Source organism: Heliangelus exortis, chromosome 30, assembly GCF_036169615.1.
Source record: "Heliangelus exortis chromosome 30, bHelExo1.hap1, whole genome shotgun sequence".
NCBI lineage: Eukaryota > Metazoa > Chordata > Aves > Apodiformes > Trochilidae > Heliangelus > Heliangelus exortis.
The window spans coordinates 4,163,481-4,181,923 of NC_092451.1; the positions used below are offsets into that span (position 1 = coordinate 4,163,481).

General features: G+C 44.9%; 1 protein-coding gene across 1 annotated transcript in view; it reads right to left on the reverse strand.

The window, feature by feature from the left end:
• Positions 1-9,231: 9,231 nt before the first annotated feature.
• The window catches only part of ANTXR1 (ANTXR cell adhesion molecule 1), a 62,993-nt gene continuing 53,781 nt past the window's right edge, over positions 9,232-18,443 (reverse strand). Inside the window, exons 17-18 of the mRNA XM_071728951.1 lie at positions 14,901-14,981; positions 9,232-9,897 (exon numbers count right to left, since the gene is read on the reverse strand). Coding sequence (XP_071585052.1) covers positions 9,625-9,897; positions 14,901-14,981 — 354 coding nt within the window. The 3' untranslated portion in view covers positions 9,232-9,624. The remainder of the gene's footprint in view (positions 9,898-14,900; positions 14,982-18,443) is intronic.

Here is an 18,443-nt window from a genome sequence, read left to right on the forward strand (position 1 = left end):
TCTGCTTGGCCTTTGCATGGAAACAAGACAGGCTGGGGTGCTGATAGCATCCAGCCACAATTAGCAGCCAGAGCAGGGCTTTCTTAGTCACTATCTCTGTTGTCTCCCATTTATAATGGGCACTCTTTAAAACCTTGCCAATTTGGCCTCAGATAAGTAGATAGAGTTACCTCCGTATTTGTAGCATTACCTAAACTTTCCCCTGCCTCCTACAAAGTGTGGTTGGACATTTGGGAACCAGAAATCTGTTAATAGTGACTGATCCTGAGTTTGTTTAAAAAAAAAAAATCAAGCAGTCATGCCAGCCCTAAGAGAAGAGCAACAGAACTGACACTGAGCTATGGGGGGTGGCACTGGTAAAGATCCAGGTCCTACTGCAAGGCTGAAGGACATGGGCACCATGGGGAAATGCCCAGGCTCTGGCACAAACAGCAAAAGCACAAACCTCTTCAGTGAACATGAGCAACACCTGGTTTGAGTCATTAACCATAAATGCTGAAGGAATGTGTGCAGCAGCTGGGAACAGCGTATGAGGTAGCAAAGGGCCAGGTTTTAACTATTAAAAAAGAAAGCTTTCATTGTAACCTGTTATTCCAGTCACCTGAGCCCCAGTTTTATTTCTGAAGCAACAAGTGCCACCAAACAACTCTGTTCCAGGAGCTCCCTCTTTATATCCTCAAAATTTGGCTTTTCCCAAACCCAGGGGATGCTTTGATCCATGTGGGACTGCCCCTTGGTTGCTGGTGTTTGGGAAGGGGGTGGCATCACCAAACACTGGATACCATGGCTTCTCTTGCTGTGGGCACACCTCCAGACTGGTTTGCACAGAGAGAAGGAAACTGCACAGGAACCCGATTTCATAATACCACTGGCCTCAGCCAGGGCAGTCTTATTGCTCTGTGAAGCCAGAGGGACCCAGAATAGACTTACTGAGGATTTTTCCTGCTTTTGTTGCCTCTGAAGACTGACAGGGCCATGTGTACTCTGGGTTCACCCAGTGTCACGGTCAGGAATTAAAACCCCATTTCTAAACCACTGCATTACTTGCGTTGATGCAAATGACTCAGTCTCCTATAAAAAGCAGCTTATAAAATCTTCTATGACTGAAAGGAATAAAACAATGGCTTGCTGTCATGTTAATGGACAGGCTATTGTCACAGGAGTCTAAGCACCTAGGATGCAAGTAATAGGTCTGCCAACAACTACCTCTTTCATTCTTGAAAGGTTATTTACCCCCAGATCCTTCTCTGACAAAACCAGTTAGTAGTTATGTTATTTTGCCAGCCAGTCTGAACCAATTATTTTCATCAGATCATCTCAATGCACGCTGGGGGAGCAGTCTGGACCAAGCCATCCACACTCCTACCCAGACAGGAACACAGTCAGAGGCAGACAAGCTAGAATGACTTCAGAATTTGACCTTCTGAGTTGGACTGTTAAAAAACAAAATAAGAAACTGTCTGATGCTACTACAGTTATTTCAGTACACTTTTAGCAACTGCAAATCTCTCCAGTTTCCATGGCAGCCTGTGAAATAGGCATCTGTAATGGCTCTTACTATAAGCCAACAGCGCATCACACACATGCACAAAGACACTGGTCTTAACCCCCCAGAAAGTAACCATCAAATTCACACCATATCATGTCAAAACAGAAATTCCCAATTTCTGTCCTGCTGCCTCTTTTCTGGCATTTAATGGAAACACTGCCCATATATCTCATGCTGGCTCCCTTGGCTGCACTGTACTAGACACAGCTAAAAATACATTCGATCCATTCCTAATATTTTTTCCACATCTGCAGTTGCTGTAGTTACCAGAGGGCCTGCTATGCCATTCTGCATAGGGAGGGTGAGGCACTTTGCTCAGCCATGAATGGCAAAGGAACCGTCCAGAAATACGATTTCTTTATTAAACGCGCCCTGTGAAACACTTCCAGCAGCTCCTCTGAGTGCAGGCAGGATTTGCTATCATTTCTCAGGAGCAAACCTGGAATAAGGCTTCATTAGCAGCAGGGGCCCTTCCCAATCCAGCAGCTGCTGACCCTTTGCTGGCCCCTGGAATTACTCCTTTGCCAAAGGCACAGCTTGATCCCTGACCCCTGCTCCAGGCGACTCTCCGTGCCAAAAGGATGGGTAAACGTTTGAACATTGGGGCCAAACCAGCATGCGAGTGGCTGAGTGGAAGAAAATGAACACTGATTTCTGATTTTCGTTTGAGAATTATCATATCACAGCCCATCAGGGGTCTTGTGAGCCCTGCCATAAATAAAACCCAACAAAACCAGCATTCTCCGCAGTCAAACTTCTTCAGTCCAGTCTGAAGCTTTCGAGATGTACAGAAATTTTATCTGAACGCAAGCACTGCAGAGCTAAGTCAAAAAAATCTCACTTTCCCAGAGGATTTTTCCCAGCTTTTCTTAAAACAGTTCAGGGTTTGCTTACAAAGGCCATGGCAATGGCAAGAGAGGCTCTTACATCACAATGCTGACAGGCAGACAAACTTTCCTAAGGCCAAAGATGCTCACATTTCACATGTCACTCATCACCAAGAACAGATTTAAGGAATGCAGACATACTCTATTTGTGCCTGGGTTTTAGTTTTCTGGAGACTTTCCACAGTGTAAGAAATGCTTAGAAAAACGATCCTGACACCCTGATTCCCAGTCGTCGACTGGTGAGCCCTGACCATACGGTGACTACACGATCTCACATGCAAGAAGAAATAAGTCCTAAGCATATTCTAGAAGCAGCTGAAGATGAACACACCCAGAGGCAGACAGCAGCGGGGCTTACAGGCATGCCAGAAAGGATTTTACGTGAGAATGGAAAGTGCAGTATAGAAATCCCCAGCTTGCTTCAAAGTTACCTCATCTTCTACGCTCAGTTTTCCACACTCAGTGGTATTTTTCATGAGATAGTTTCTCCATCTCTATTAAATCCTTCAACTCTGGAAAAGGCCCCAATGTTTAATGTCTGTGAAGAATGAGAAAAATCCCTGCTCAGGCTGCAGCGTGGTTTGCTGAGGAGGGGGAAGGAGGCAGCGAGGCAGCTGAAGGCAGCGCCCCAGGGCCCCTCAGCTCAGGAAGGAGATTGAGGTCCTGGAGTGGATCCAAAGGAGGCAACTGGGCTGGTGAAGGATCCAGCACAAGTCCTGTGAGGATGGGCTGAGGGAGCTGGGGGTGTTGAGGCTGGAGAAGAGGAGGCTCAGGGGAGACCTCATCACTCTCTCCAACTCCCTGAAAGGAGGTTGGAGCCAGGGGGGGGTTGGGCTCTTTTCCCAGGCAACTCTCAGCAAGACAAGAGGGCACAAGAGGTCTCAAGTTGTGCCAGGGGAGGTTTAGGTTGGACATTAGAAAGAATTCCTTTGCCGAGAGGGTGATCAGACATTGGAATGGGCTGCCCAGGGAAGGGGTGGATTCTCCATCCCTGGAGATATTTAAAAAGACACTGGATGTGGCACTGAGTGCCATGGGCTGGGAACCGAAGATCAAGGGTTGGACTTGATGATCTCTGAGGTCCCTTCCAACCCAGCCCATTCTAGGATTCTATGAAAAGGCGGGAAATGCCCTGAGGGGGGGCCGAGCTCTTTCCCCTCAGGGACGCAGCACCTACAGCAGCACCAAGAGGCAACTTCCCTGCTGCCCTGTGCCTTCCAAAGATATTGTACCTTCCCCTGCTAGCAAGGACATTTGAAAGCTTTTTTATATATTAGAAAGATATTTAAATAATCTTAAGAAGTTTGTTCTGGAAATGCTCTACATGCGGACTTACAGCCACTGCCTGCGACCCTCACCATTCATTCCTATTTTTACATGTATTATGATATTTTTGCAAGTTAATTTGTAGCCTTTTCTTAAAAAAAATGCACATTATGCTATTCAGCAACACTAACAACAAAAAGAGGATCCCACTATGCTTCAAGTCTCACTGGAGTTTCCATCATCCCCCTATGTAAAAGTCTTATCTGTAACTCAGAAGAGGCTTTGCCAGAATTTGAAAAAAAAAACCCAGTAATTTCTTTGCCTGCCAAGCAAGGAACTTCTCAGCTGCCTGACGAGCCTTTGGAGGAACAAGGAGGGTTCACCTGCAGCAGGAGAAACCCCTCAAAACACAATCTCCAGATCTCTGGAATGTTCCCGTGTCCCCAGGCAGGCATTGCTGGCACCGACCCCACCTCAGCTCCAGACAGAGGCCCCAAGCCCAGGAGAAAAGCCACCTCTCCCCCTCTCTGAAAATAAAAGAAGTTGCTGGAAACAGCCCAGCCAGAACTCACCATTTTGGCTTCTTCCAGCTGCTGTGGGCACCATCTCTGTCCCCTTTCTGTCTGTGCTTGGTAGACGAGCTGGATCCTGAGGGATTTTGTCACCAACCACTCCACGATCACCTCACAAAACCACCCGCCCACCCAGCCGCTCCCTCTGCAGCCCAGACCCGCTCCCAGGTGTTTGGGGTCACAGGTGGTTAACCAGCAGCCAGCCCCAGGTGGGGCTCCACACGTGATTAGTCCTTACTTAACAGCTTCAGTTCCACATGGCCTTGCTATGGAGCAACTTCACTCCAAGAAATATTCCAGTTGGGGAAATTTTATCCCACCTAGTGATGAGGTCTGCCGGGAGGGTAGCACACGCTGGCTCCCTGAGGAGGGAACGGGCTCAGGGAGCAGAGTTTCCTCAGGCAGTGAAGCCTGCTGCGGGCTCACTATAGTGTTTTTCTGGGTTTTTTTCCCCAGTTTAGTGATGGGATGTTACTCAGTCTAACTGTGAAGCCACTTCTTCATAAATGAGTGCCCTGAAAGAAGGAGGAGGTGCCACAGAGGCTTGTTGGGGTTGTATGATCTCTTCCAAGTGTGAGCTATACTGGGGTTTAACTCCCCTTGCAGCTTTGTTTCCACCTGTCCTCGTCTGAGAAGAGCAGCTGATAAGAGCAACTGATTTGGACAGTCTCCATTCAAAAAGCACTGCAGCTTCCCTCTTTGGATTTACTGGATACAAGTTTGGTTTAAATAAAACACGGCAAGAAAAATCCAGACTAGAGTTGCAGGGTTTGATGTCCTGAGGAAAGGGCTTGCTCACGTTTTCAGAGGATGCTTAAAGAGCTTGCATGCTTTGCTGGAAGAGGGCAGGGTGTTGAGGCTGAACTTCTTCATGCTCAGTTAATCTTCTCTGTGGAATAAAATATTCCAGCCATGTCAAAATCCAGATGAGTTAGTGATAGTTAAGCAGGGAGGCAGCAAGAAGGACTATCAGCAAATGTGAGGGGGGAAACATGCTTAGTTATTTCTGGTAGTCCTCATGCTTTGTTAAAGGCTGCTGAGTTAAGTGAGTGAAAAGAGAAGGTATCCTGAGTTTGGAAGCTGGGGCTCTGGCTATAAGAGGAGGAGCAGACAGTTCAGGACGTGTCACAGCCACATGAAAATAGCTTTTGTGTCAGGCAGAAGTGCCCTGGGATGTTGGGAAGGAAATTGCCAAGTTTCTTCTCTCCAAGATGACAAAGCCAGTTTTATGAGCAGACTTGTTGCCCAGGATTGTCCTGCTTCATTCACGCTACCCGATCAATGAACTTCATGGAGCCCAACACAAATTTGTGTAGTTCTTTAATAATAACATCAAGGTCAGCAAGAGTAATGACTGAATTTAACAAATGACACATGCAACAAACAGAGGGAGTAAAAACATCATTGCACAGTACTGGCTGAACTGACAAAACGTAATTCAACATCAAAACAGAAGGATTTTTTTTCTTTTCCTTTGCTGCAATAGCACCACATATAAGGCAATGTTAGCAACTGGTTACCCTTGAATCTTGCCAGAGCTCTCAGAAGCCAGACATTCCCCCCTTCCACAAAATAAACAGTGACAGAAGAAGTGCCTTCATACACCACAGAGAATCTGGATGGCTGCAAAGTTCATGTGGGTGAGCGCTTCAAATTGAACACAGCCAGCAAAAACTGGTAACATTTTAGCAATTAAAAAAAAAAAAATCTGAGTCTTTGTCAAGTGCAGCTGCCTAGTCCTTTGAGGCTGCAAGACACACTGACAGAAAATTTGGCATGAATGAAAAACACCAGAGTAACCAAAGTGACCTATTTAGAGCAAATGAAGTGACTTTTTATTTAATACCATCAGACATCTGTTTACTGCTGTTTAGACCAGCCTATGTAGGAGCATGTGCAACTAGGAGACAGTGAGACCTGCTGAAGTTGCTGAGCAGCTGTAGTGCCACTCAACTCCTTTTGATCTATAAAGAACATTTACTTAAAAATTGGCTAGTGTGGCTTGAGAGCCTGTGTAATGTGTTTCTAGGAAAGTTCTATAGACAGAGAATACATAGGGTACCATATATCAGTATATGGTACACCAACTAATTCAACCTCATTTACATAGCATTAATTGTCAGTGGAAGATCAGTTAAATTCAGCACCAAATTTTTACTCCTGATTGCCTTAGGTTGAGCTCTGAAGTTAATCTTGAAGGACTGGCATAAAAGTAGTATGGTTTTCAAAAGCATGTGTGTTACTTCTGGGGACCCATTTTAGCAGCCACATCAGGTTGATCCTAAATACAAGACCAGGTACAAAGTCCACCATGAAACATGCTCTGATTTTTCTGAGAAGGGTCCACAAAACCCATCCACTGGCAGCAACACAGTTGCTCTGCTTCAGCACCCAGGAACCCCACACCCATTTGGTTTGTCTCTGCTCACCACATCCCACCCTGGATCTATGTGCAAACATTTTTTGCCAATGGATAAGGGGAGTGTGTGGCCTGCAGCTCTAGTGCTTCAATTAATGCTATGTAAAATAGGTGCTCGTCACTACAGGAAATATTTGTACATTTATAAAAAAAGCAATACAACCATAAAGAAAAAAATACAACAAGCACAGCTTGATACGATAACATGCCATGAAATGTCATTGGCTTTATAATAATTTACTACAACTTGAAAAATGTTCTTTTATCCACACTGGATAGGAAATGCTTCCATCTAACATATGGTAAGCATGCAGTAACAATATGTACAACAAAAAATTTGGAGTTTTTTATTAATAAACTGGATGATTACAAAGTAAGTATTTTAAAACCATGATTTTTCTAGCCTGATCTATGTTTTATTTTGCTTCTTCAATATTGTAGGTTTTTGCCCCTTAGTTATGGGAGAATGAACATTTCTATACACATCTGTAACAAGTTAGCTTTAGTCACAGCGTATACACTGTGTTTACTTTTTTTCCCCAGCAGTAGGTTTAGTAGGTTGGTTAACTGATGCTTAAAAAAAAAAAAAGAAATTAGAAATGTTGTGTTTTTGGAAATCAATTTCCTTTCCAAACTTTTTGAAAATACTGAGAATCTGGTAAGAGAATTACATTATTTCTGGGTTTTACACCTTTCATCACTAAACCAAATCATACAGCTATTTAACTAGATCCCATCCATCACAAGAGGGAGTCCAACCAAACTTGGGTCAGGGTGTTAGAAGCTTTCCACTCCCACCTGCCAATCACAAAGTCCTGTGGAACTAACCATGGCCTGTAGCTGATGCCATCTGATACAGCAAGTAGCAAAACTATTGGGTTTGCTCCTGATTGGGAACTGCTCTGTGCTGCCTGCAGACAGAACAGTGTTGTAGGTGAATTATTCAGCCTTTTTGCAGAACAGCAGCCTTGGCTGCAGATTGAGTCTTCAGCTCCCTTGTGAGTGGTGTGTTTATCTCCTCCCAGAGATGAAACACTGACCCAGAGGTGGGTAAGGCTGCTGAATGACAGCTGGACTGACTCTGAGTTCCAAAAGGCTCCCAGGTCAAGCCTCCACTGAGTTTTTTTCATCTGTTCCCTTTCTTCCTTGAGCAATTTTTTTTTTTTCTTTTTCCTTTTTTCTTGTTTTTGCTAGAAAAGCTAGAATTAGTGTTTCCAACAGCACTAAAGGAAGTACTTGGCAAAGCATTTCTTTATCTGGTATTTTTTACACGATTACGAGAACCTTAGATATTCATAGAACTGCAGCTACAAAGATGGTTTGCTTCTTATGACTTCGCAATTTCCAGAGAGAGAGTGATTTCATGAGAACTGATCCTGACAGTACATGAGAGAGCCAGAGGTTTGACTGAAGTGCTGAGTGATCTCCCCTATTTCTAGCACTGTGTGGCAAAGGCAGGTGCTCAGGTTTGCTATAGGATAAAAGTCGTGCGTACGCAATATTGTTGGATATGGTGGGGGTCCCAGGAAGGTGAGGAGAAAGCTTGGAGAAATGCAGCCAGTGCACTTCTTGGAAGACTGATTCCCATCTTGCACGTCGGGTGGGTTCATTTTTTGTCTTAGTCAACAACTGTTAACAGAAGTGATGTTGTTGAGAGTTGACAAGAGTGAGTAAGCACGCTGGCTCTTCTTCACTACGGGTTTGGAAGGCATCTGCTACTTATTCAGGAAAGGAAAACAAGAAATAAAAATCCATGTGGAAACATTTCTAGGGCAAAAGAATGCAATTTACAGAAAAAACAGAAATGCATCAGTGGTAACCGTTTCAAACTGACAATAACAAGGAGACCAAGCAGACTGGATTTAGAAAAATCGATACACCTAACCTCTTGTTTATATCCAGAAACTTTCCTCTTAAATTGGAAACCAGCATTTAATTCACTGCCATTAACTGGATGGACATAATTAGTGTAACTGAATACAAAGACTCTTCTCTCAACCATACCTTACCCAGATTTCTTTGCTCAATTTTTATGAACTCCTCTGTCCCACTGGGAGCGCTGGAAGGCTGATCTGTTGTCAATTACTCCTTGATGGGGTCAAAGCCTTGTGACATTCCGACTGATTTATTTTTCCATGTAATTTGTTTTCCTACTGGCGCTCCATTTTCATTCACCTGCACTTCCACATACAAACATACTCGAATCCAGACACTAGAGATCTACCCCTTCTCCTTTCTGGACCCTCCAAGAAGGCATTGCCTTCCCTCCTCCAGTTCATGGTCGATGGGAACAGCTGCCTGTCGCCTGCCCTGTTTTCGTATTTGCAGGGGTTTCTGTACTTGCAGACCTGCTCTTGTCATTATTTCCTTGGCAGCTGGCATGTGAGTGAGACGTGATGAGCTTTCTGTCAAACCTTGAGTCTTATACCATGAAGTTTGTGCAGTAGTCTCCAGGTAGCTAGCTGGGATGTCTGCACTTGGAAGAGTCTTTTGCAGTCCTTCCCTGGGGAAAATGGCCTTTCTGGAGAGCTGACTTCAGTTATTCATTCCTTTTTTTTTTAAAAAAAAAACAAAACATTTTTTTCCTCCTGGAATGACCATGGTAAGGTACAGAGAGTTGCTGGGAACAAAGAGGGGAAGAGCCTTGCTGAAATGGAACTCAAGTCATCTGCCTTGTTCCTGCAGTCTCTTGGCTTTTCTTGCTTCGATAGTTTGGTGGCACTGATGCACAAAGGATTTTTAAAAATATAAGAAAACTAAAGGAGAAAGATGACTACAAAGTCGTTCGTTCTGTTGTCACCCATTTCACAAACAGTCTGGTTTCCTCTAGCCCCCCCCCACCACCCCCCCAGGCAGATGGATGTGATACAGTACTGCTGAAAAAGCCTCTCCAACACTTCTGCAGGAGACAGGAGCAAGGCTGAGCCCCCCCTAGACTGCTGGGCGAGGGGGGGGCCGAGATGGAGGGGGGGCCCGGCTGGGGGGGGGTGCTTGGGGTGGTGGGGGGAGAGGTGGGAGCGTGGAGGATGGGGATGGGGTGTGGGGTGTGGGTGAGCTGGGTGGAGGGGGGGTGTAGATCGGAGCCGGGGGTGGGGGGTTGTAGATGGGTGCTGGAGGTGGAGATGAGGGAGGGTATGCGTTGTTGAGAGGGTATTTGGGTGGGGCCTCCGTGTTCTTCACTCTGGTGAAGTTGATGCAACGGCCCTAAAACAAAAGAGAACAAAGCAGAAAAGCAGAGTTACTGATGGAGGCAATGGCATTGCTGCTGAGATCCCTTCCTGGCTGTGGCAAACATGGCATCAGCTGAGTTACACCTGGCCATACCTCTTTGTTCTCCCTCTTTCTCAGAGACTGATGCTCTGCAAGTCCTGTAAGCAGCCAAAAGGTTAAAGCCTACCAACAGCTTTTGCAGTGAAGGAGGAGCAGATCTGCTCTTACTGTTTCCTGAGTCCAAGCTCTCAAACAGAGCACCAAGTCCTTCAAGTCAGACTGAAGCTGTGGGAGCTGGCAAGAGCTGCTTCTGTTCTTCAGAGCTGGCATCTGAGTCAGTGCAGGACCTGTGGTCCCTGCCTCGACAGATGCCTCTTCCCAGACCTCAGTCTTAAAACTTCCAATCTGGACTTTGCACCTTTGGAGCTTCTCCTCCTTCAAATACCTGGGGTTTGTTCCTATTCCTTATAATTTACCAACCAGGCAAAAGGGAAGAGTTGTTTAACTAAGACAGTTTCTTTCTCAGAAGTTTTCCTGAAATACACCCTTCATCCCTTAGGATGTCTTGATATTCTAGTGCTCTTGAGAAGCCAATAAAATGCTTTTCTTGCTCTTCGGTGCTAAGCTACAGTTTGTTCTAAATTTTTAAACAAAACCTCTGCCCTTCAAGCTGCTCTTTTTTCCCTCTTATGTTCCACCTGCAAAAGATCCCACTGTAAATACTCAAATGTCAGACTCAGCACTACTGTAATTTGGATTCATTCTTTCAGATATGAAATCATCCAAAAAGGCACTGGGGGATTTCTGAGTCTATGCTTTGTTTCTGGACTTGTGAACATGAACTTATTTTCTGTTTTCCTCTTTCCCCTTCCAAAGTAAATGTTTTTCCTGGTGAAAAAATGCCTAATGGAGCATTGAGCCCATGCAGGCTGGAGTAGATCTGTTGGGGTAACAAGATCAGCCACTCAAATCCTCTGCATGGCTCTGCAACTTCTCCCTGCTGTACCCAACCTACAGACCCTGCAGAAGAGAGCACCCAAAGTGAAGTCAGGGAGATGCTGGTAGAAAGGCAGGAGGGTGCTGGAGAGGGATTTGACAGGGATGAGAGGAGCTGGCATCAAAGGGGCTGACACAGGGAGATACAGACAGCTCCTCTCCAAGAGCTCTGCCAATTCTATCATCATGGTCTGGGGAGATGAAGAAACATCTGCCTGAGCCTTAGCCATTCAGCAGAGGAAAGGGGATTGCTGAAGCAATGAAGCATGCAGAGCAGCCCACAGCTGAGCACAGCCTGGCTTCTGCAAGGAAAGGTCATCTGAGGAAAACCAAGATTTCACAGTGCCTTGAACTGCATCAAATTCAAGATGAGAGCATCACCTCAGGGCTGCCCTGAGAACAGTGGCAGCTGAACCCTCTGCAGGGTTTGGCCCTGGCCTTCAGGAAGAACCTTTGGCTTTAACTCAGGCTGTCCTCAAGGAATCAGACTATGGAGCAGAGTGGAGACCCACATAATAGTCATGAATACATCCCTGGTAGTGCCCCTACCCGAGGATTAATGCTTTCTCACTTAAGGTCCTTCCTTACATCTGTGCTACAGGGACACGTTCCCCTCCCTTGTGCAGGACAAGCTGCCAATACAAAATGAAGTGCCAGAGTGGGCAAAGCCCCTGACCAGAAACACCACGGTCTCCCTGCAGCATCCCAGCACCTCTGGTGCTGCCCAAAACAGGGAAACCATCTGAGGGGCAGAGGAAAGGCTGCAATAAGCCCATCACTATCTCATCTCTGAGTGTCCCTGATTCATTTTCCTCTTTGTGACCTGGTGTCTTGGCTTTAACATCACTTTAATGCACTTTGCTGTGATTCTAAGTGAATATTGTGGGGCAGGCCTGCTGAGTGAGTGAAAGTCTGAACCCAAGATTAACCAGTTCCACTCAGAAAAAAAACCTCATGAAAATGTTTTTCTTGTTCTGGTTCCATATCTCCAGCAATGCATCTTTTGTAGTTTCAGACTATTACTTGCACTAGTTTTGTTTTCTTTATTTTTATAAACCTGAACAAAAAGCAAAGTCCAGGAATCCCAGCCAGAGAACAAATTTTTTTTTGTGTGGAATGATACTCTGTCTGGATGCTCCAGGGATGAGGTTATGGTGCTGCTGATCCAAATGGAACTGAGCATTGTCCTGCGAGCATTCAAGAGGATGCAGTGAGGCTCAGAAATCTTTGGATTTGGGGCTGGGGCAGGGATTGAGGACTAAAAGCCATGTAGCAGTCACAGCCATGCCCAAGAGGGTAAGGGAGTATCTCCTGTGCACCTTGCAGAGATTTGACTTCCTATTGATGGAACTTGGGTAGCTCAGCAGTGCCACTACCACAAAAAGGTGCTACAGTTCACACCAGGGTATGGCTGCACTGTTTCCACTACTTTTTGTAGTCAGCTGCCTTGTGAACTTGTGTCCACGATCTACTATCCAGGACTAATGATAATGCTTTTTCTCCAGTAACAGGGTTGCTCTGAAATGAAAAACCTTTGTTTTCAAATGTGATCAAATCCCCACTGTCCCTGATAAGAAGTAGTTGGGCTGGAGTCTGAGCACAAACCACTCCTGTGCAGAGCAGAGAACAGAGCACAGGACACGGAGAGGAGAACCTGACCCAGAGCTGCAGTCATCACATCTTCCCCACCCCCTTGTGCATTCAGCTGGTGTGACTTCAGAGTTCAGACCTTCTTCCCCTTAAGAGAGCCTGTCTTTTCCTCAGCTCAAGTGTGCTCTTCCCTATCTCCTCCTATTTCCTCTGCTGCCTGGGTCAGCTGCTCTGCAGAGAATTGACAGTGACCTGCTTGGCAACGTTTCCTGCTACTGTGCACTGGGTAATTCTGCAGGGCATCCAACACGTGAGAAGGGCAGACACAGCTCAGGCTTTCTCATGTGAACTGACAGACCAAGGGAGTTCTTGTGTTTCCTTGCTGACATTTCTTTCACCCATGCAGATGGGGAGAGAATGCCAGATAAGGGGTTTCAGTCCAGATGGACTTTGGCAGCTACACTGCCTCAGAGGAGATGGAGAAGCCAACATCTCCTGAGGGAGAACTGTCAGACTGAATGCTGAAGATACATCCAGGAAACAAATTACTAGGCTGTTGCACAAGGGGCAGAAAGTGTTTTACTAGTGCTCTGGGTACAAACACAAAGTAGACCCAGGAGGAAGAGAACGATTTTAACCAAAAAGGTGGACGTTAAACACAGCTCACATCTTGTATCTAGCAATATGATAACAGAGACAGAAGTGCAGAGGTTGGACAAGCCAGAATGTGACCACAAAGAAGTAATCCTAGAGCTCCAGAAGACACAGCCTTCTCTGAACTGCGTGGCAAGGGTTGTGTTTTCCCACCCACACTTACCAGGAGGGGGCCCTGGTTCTCAGCTGGGCTTTCTACCACGAAATTGCAATGGAAAATAACACATCAGCATCATCTACATCCATGTTACACATCCATTGATTTCACAGTAAACTTGCAAAACTGTACGAGTTTTGGAAAAAGTTCCTCTCCTTGCATCTTTGCTAATTCAGGTAGGATATATCTTTATACATAATTACACATGTTTGTTGCTACTTTTTCTCTACATTTACCTACACAAACACAAAATGAAATAAACAAAATGCAACGAATATATATCATTTTCTCCCAGACTGAGTTGTTTCTAGCCAACTCTGAGCCTGAAACATGTTTTAATCATCTCCTCCTAAATTCCTGACAGAAAAATGTTTATCAAGGAAACTCAACTGATACTTTGAAGAGACACTCATTATTTGGATCCTGTGCTTTGTGATTTGCACAAATAAGCATTCCCTGAGTCCATTATGAAAACTATAAAGTTTTGAAAAATATTTATTTTTAGAAGTCACCCCAATCTGATGATGTTTCAAATATATAAATAACCTCATTAATGCTGACAAAAATGCAAACCTAGTCTCTTGAAAATGTGAGAAGACCACAGGAATCCCATGTGATTCTGACTTCCTTGCCTTATTGGAAACATCTGTGCCTATCAGTAACCTCAGACCATTTCCAGGTTTGACTCTAACAAAAAAAACAAAACCCCAAAAATGAACTTCACAACCTTTTTCTGCAACTCAGCCTCTCTGGGTACAATTCAAAACAGGTCCTGAACATCCCCTTGTTTTCCTTTTGCTTCGGGATCAAAGATGCAAACCAGTCCCACATTTGCTCCATGGTTTGGGTTTGGGCTTGCACAGGACCAGTTGCTGCAGCTCCAACACTGCTGCCCAGGACCTGTTCCTGATATGGAAAACCATATCAGGGGTTGTGCTCCAGTCCAGGTAAGAATCTGTCCCAGGCTGCTGCCACACATCCCTTATGGGACTTTCTCCTTGGAGTGGTCTCACCCCTACTGTCCAAAATCATCTGTATCCAGTCCTTCCCAGTCAGTTATTTCTGTAACTGTACCTTTTGCAGTGGACAAACACTCCCAGAATCAGGCACCTCAGCTTTGCCTAAAGGGTTCAGGGCATGAAAAGGCAAGAGGCAAAGAGAAGGGATTGTCTGAGGTCACAGCAAGGAGGAGAACAGGAATCTGAGCTTCAGTCCCCACACACTCCACTGCTATGTATAGAAATTGCAAATTCATTACTCACTGCCCCTGAACCAATGGCTTGGTACAGACTAATGTGAACTTCAGGGCAGGGGATGTCTTTGGTATGGGAAGCTGTGTGGGCTACAGCAGATGAACAGCAACAATTACTCAACAGAAGGGATTGGTTCTATATGAAAATGATGTAACTGTGATAAATTATAACTCATTTTCAGACTCCAGAGCAAAGAGAGATGCCTTTCGTCTTGTTTTTTTTTTCTTTTTTTCTTTTTTCTTTTTTCTTTTTTTTTTTCTTTTTTTTTTTTTACTTTTTTTTCCCCTTTTTTTCCCCTTTCTTTTCTTTTTTTTTCTTTTCTTTTTTTAAGCCCCATGGCACAGTACCTTGTCTCCTGGCTGTGGGCGCATCACGGACACACGGTCGTAACCTTTCCGCAGTAAGACCCAAAGAGCATCCAGTTTCCCCTGCAATCAAAAGAAATCCACTGTTATCTTCTGTGCAAGTGCAGTGCAGGGACAACACAGCTTAGACCTCCACATTTTTTACTTAATAATTTCCTGTGCTTGTACAAGGTGCTGGAGGAATGTTCTCTCTCACAGAAACTCACTCCAAGTGCAACAGAAGAGGCTTTAGATGAGCAGTAAGCTGACAGTCTGACAGCCAACAGTATCCTTTGTGTTTTCTTCTGAAAATCTCCAAAGGTGACTTAGATCCCTCCTGGGCTGAGAGTCCCATAGCTGCTCATCTCCTGACAGGGCTGCTAGCAACATGCTAATGCAATGGGAACAGCAATCAGGGTGACTTGGCATTCCCTGACTGTTCTGGCTGAGAGCCTCATCTCTAGCTCCGGGCGATCACTGTGACATATTAGAAATAATTTTTGATTTATGTGTCAAAATAATCTGCTGGAAAGAGAGACTGACAAACTGTCTCTCCAGCCAGCCAAGGCAGCTGAGTCAGTGAGGTGCTATGGAACAACCCACTCCATCTTTCCTGTCAGCTCCACACCAGCAACAGAACATCAGGCTCTTGGGTCTCACGTGAGCTCCCCAGTCCCACCCCACGTGCCAGCTGATATTTGCATCTTTTCCAGGCAATAACACTCATCTTTCCAAGCCCTCCATTCCAGTGACCTCAGTGGCAGATGCCACCCCCAACACACTGCACTTTGCCAAGCCCATCCCCTGCTGGGTGGTCTCATGCCCAGCAGCCTGTACCCAAAGGCACACATCTGCTCATGCACAGACACAGAAAAATTGTTTCTCAAGCCCCAAGGTGTTGAAATCTCTCCTTGACAGACAGTTTGATTGAGATGTGGGACAGGACCCTCCCCACCATTCCTGCAATGCTTCCCTGCCATCAGACAAAGCATGCATTCCTGCTTGAAATCCAGCAGCAACAAAATGCCTGTGGTTATTTTCCAAATGAGCTGACCAAGGCCAGAGGGAGCAGCACATGGCTCTGCAGTGTAGAAAGATCCTGCCAGCCATCTCATCTGCTGCTCTTAAATACAGATCTGCTGCTGAAGGATTCCCTCCTGTTATCCCCATTCTAATCAGGCAGGGTTTCACTTTCAAAATGGATTCAGTTTCTGGGAGATGTGCAGAAGGGTTTACAGCAGTGCAGAGCTGGCTGCAGACATACAGACAGATGTACTGCAGACATAATACAGCTGAAAACTAACTTACCAAAACTCTCTTTCCATACCCAGAGATTTGCAAAAATCTCTTGAGAGAGTTAAAACCAGAAAGTAATTATTAAGCATTTGTTCTGGATTATGTATGAAATATGATATTAATTATATATATAATATATAATTAATATAATATGATATATAATATTTTAAGTATTGTTTTGTATACTACAAGTGCATAATATGCATTTGATATGAATGATATAAGAGCAGGGACCTTGAGTGAAATCCCATGAAGCAACACTCAGTAAACTTTATTGTATCTGCAGTGCTGGAGACAAGCTACTCTAAGAACAGACAAAGTTATCCCTTGGTAAAAACTGTTTCCTGAGGTTGAGAGGATCAAACCCAAAGACCTGCCTTCCCCTGACTGCTCTTAGAAACTCATGTCCAATCTCTACCTGGTTCCTGGAAATAAAAGGCTACAAAAAAATTGTGATAGCAGAATTGCCTCATACAACTATCATGGGACAGAATTATGCAAATGGATAAGTAAGCTGAATATTGCAGTGGTGGTGTGGGAAAAGAGCAAGTAGCATCTTTAGCAGCAAGGAAGCTCCTCAGGCTGAGAAGGAGCTGCAGTGTCTGTGAGCCCCAGAGTGTTGATAAGGCCCTTCAGTGACACTGGTCCTCTGCTATCTAAAGACTCAACACACTCAATGTAAATGTATACACATCCTGCCAGGAGTTGTAGTCTTTCTCTTCCCTTTCCAATAAACCATTAGGGCCATTAATCCTCTTTGAGACCTTCATTCCTCACCCAGTGTCCCGAGCCAATGGGCTCAAAGCTTATTTGGAAGTTGGAAGGACACATGGGTGGAGACAGGGACATAGAGAATGACTGCATATGTCTTGTTTCCAAAGGATACTGGAGAAAAGACTTCCCAAGGTGAGAGCCAGGAAAGTCTGTTGTTCTCAAAGGAAGAGGCAAGACACTCCTCTGCCAAACTCTTCTGCGTTTGGACAGCATAACCCCTTAGACCTGAGGGAGGTCATCCCTGTCTGTCCCAATCCATCTTTCTCTCTACATCAGAGGTGGCTGAAGCTCTTGATCTCCTGTCCTCTTTGACAACTTAAGACATAAGTACCTCTTTCTTCCACATTTTCTTTAGGAGGCCAGAGGGCCAACTTTCCATGGAACAAAAAAAGTTCTTTTTTCAACATAGTCTTAATTTCCAAAAGCCTACCAAGATTTTTTGGGACAAGCCAAGACCTCCATCTGAATGGAGTCTGAATGGAGCTCCAGGGTCTGTCTGAGACATCTGGGTGGAAAAGAGGGAGAATGGAGCATGGAAAGAATGATGTTGCTTGAAGAAATGAAAGTGGCAATGCATTCACTTGGAAATATAAACACCTCTGTGCTCTCCAGTGGATGGGTTGTGTCTCCGTGCTGGGAAACTCCTTTGGAACTCCACCACAAGTTTTCTTGGAGAAAAAAAAGTAGTGTAGGGGCAAATAAAAGCCTTGACTACTATACTACTAGATGCAGTGTCCAGAAAGAATGAACAATCACAACAAATGACAAATGAAGGAGTGGGCAGAGTTTTAGTCATCACTTCCATGTGAATGCATTGGCTTCCTGACTTAACCATGGATTCAGCACTGCATTGACCCTGGTCTAGTGAAAGGCTGAAGTGATGTTTTGAAAGTGGCATAACCCATTTGGCATCATGCTAAGAATTAACAGAAGCAAATAAGAATAAAAACAATAGAAGCAACTACATGTTAAGTGTAAATAACCACATTTGGCAGCCAAGAAATCCCCGGAGTATTTAAAAAACCAGTCTATCCACTCCCAGCTACCTTAAAGAGGTTACTCTGGGAAAAGTATCAAAGAAAGGGAAGAAAAAGACCACCACATCAACTGGCAAAAGTCAGGACACAGTAATCAAAGACTGGCACTTGTGGTCTAAGGTGGCCCTTTGGCCAGCAAAATGACTGGCCCTAAAATGTGAATTTCCTGGCTCTTTGCCAGATTCAAGCTACCTTGGTTTGCTGCTCCTGAGATTTAATTCCCTGCTCTCTTAGTTTCCCAATGTTTTGTTTGTTTGGTTGGTTGGTTTTTTTAAGTAGCTTGTTATGCATATTTATCTACCTTCTAAGGAGGTGTTTCAACCAGTCCAGAGGGGCAGCTGGAAATTTAACATTTGCTTTGACCAAAGGAGCTGAGTGTGCTTGGAGTGTGGAGATGAGGGAAAATTTAAGCAGAGTATCAGAAGATATTTCCTATGGG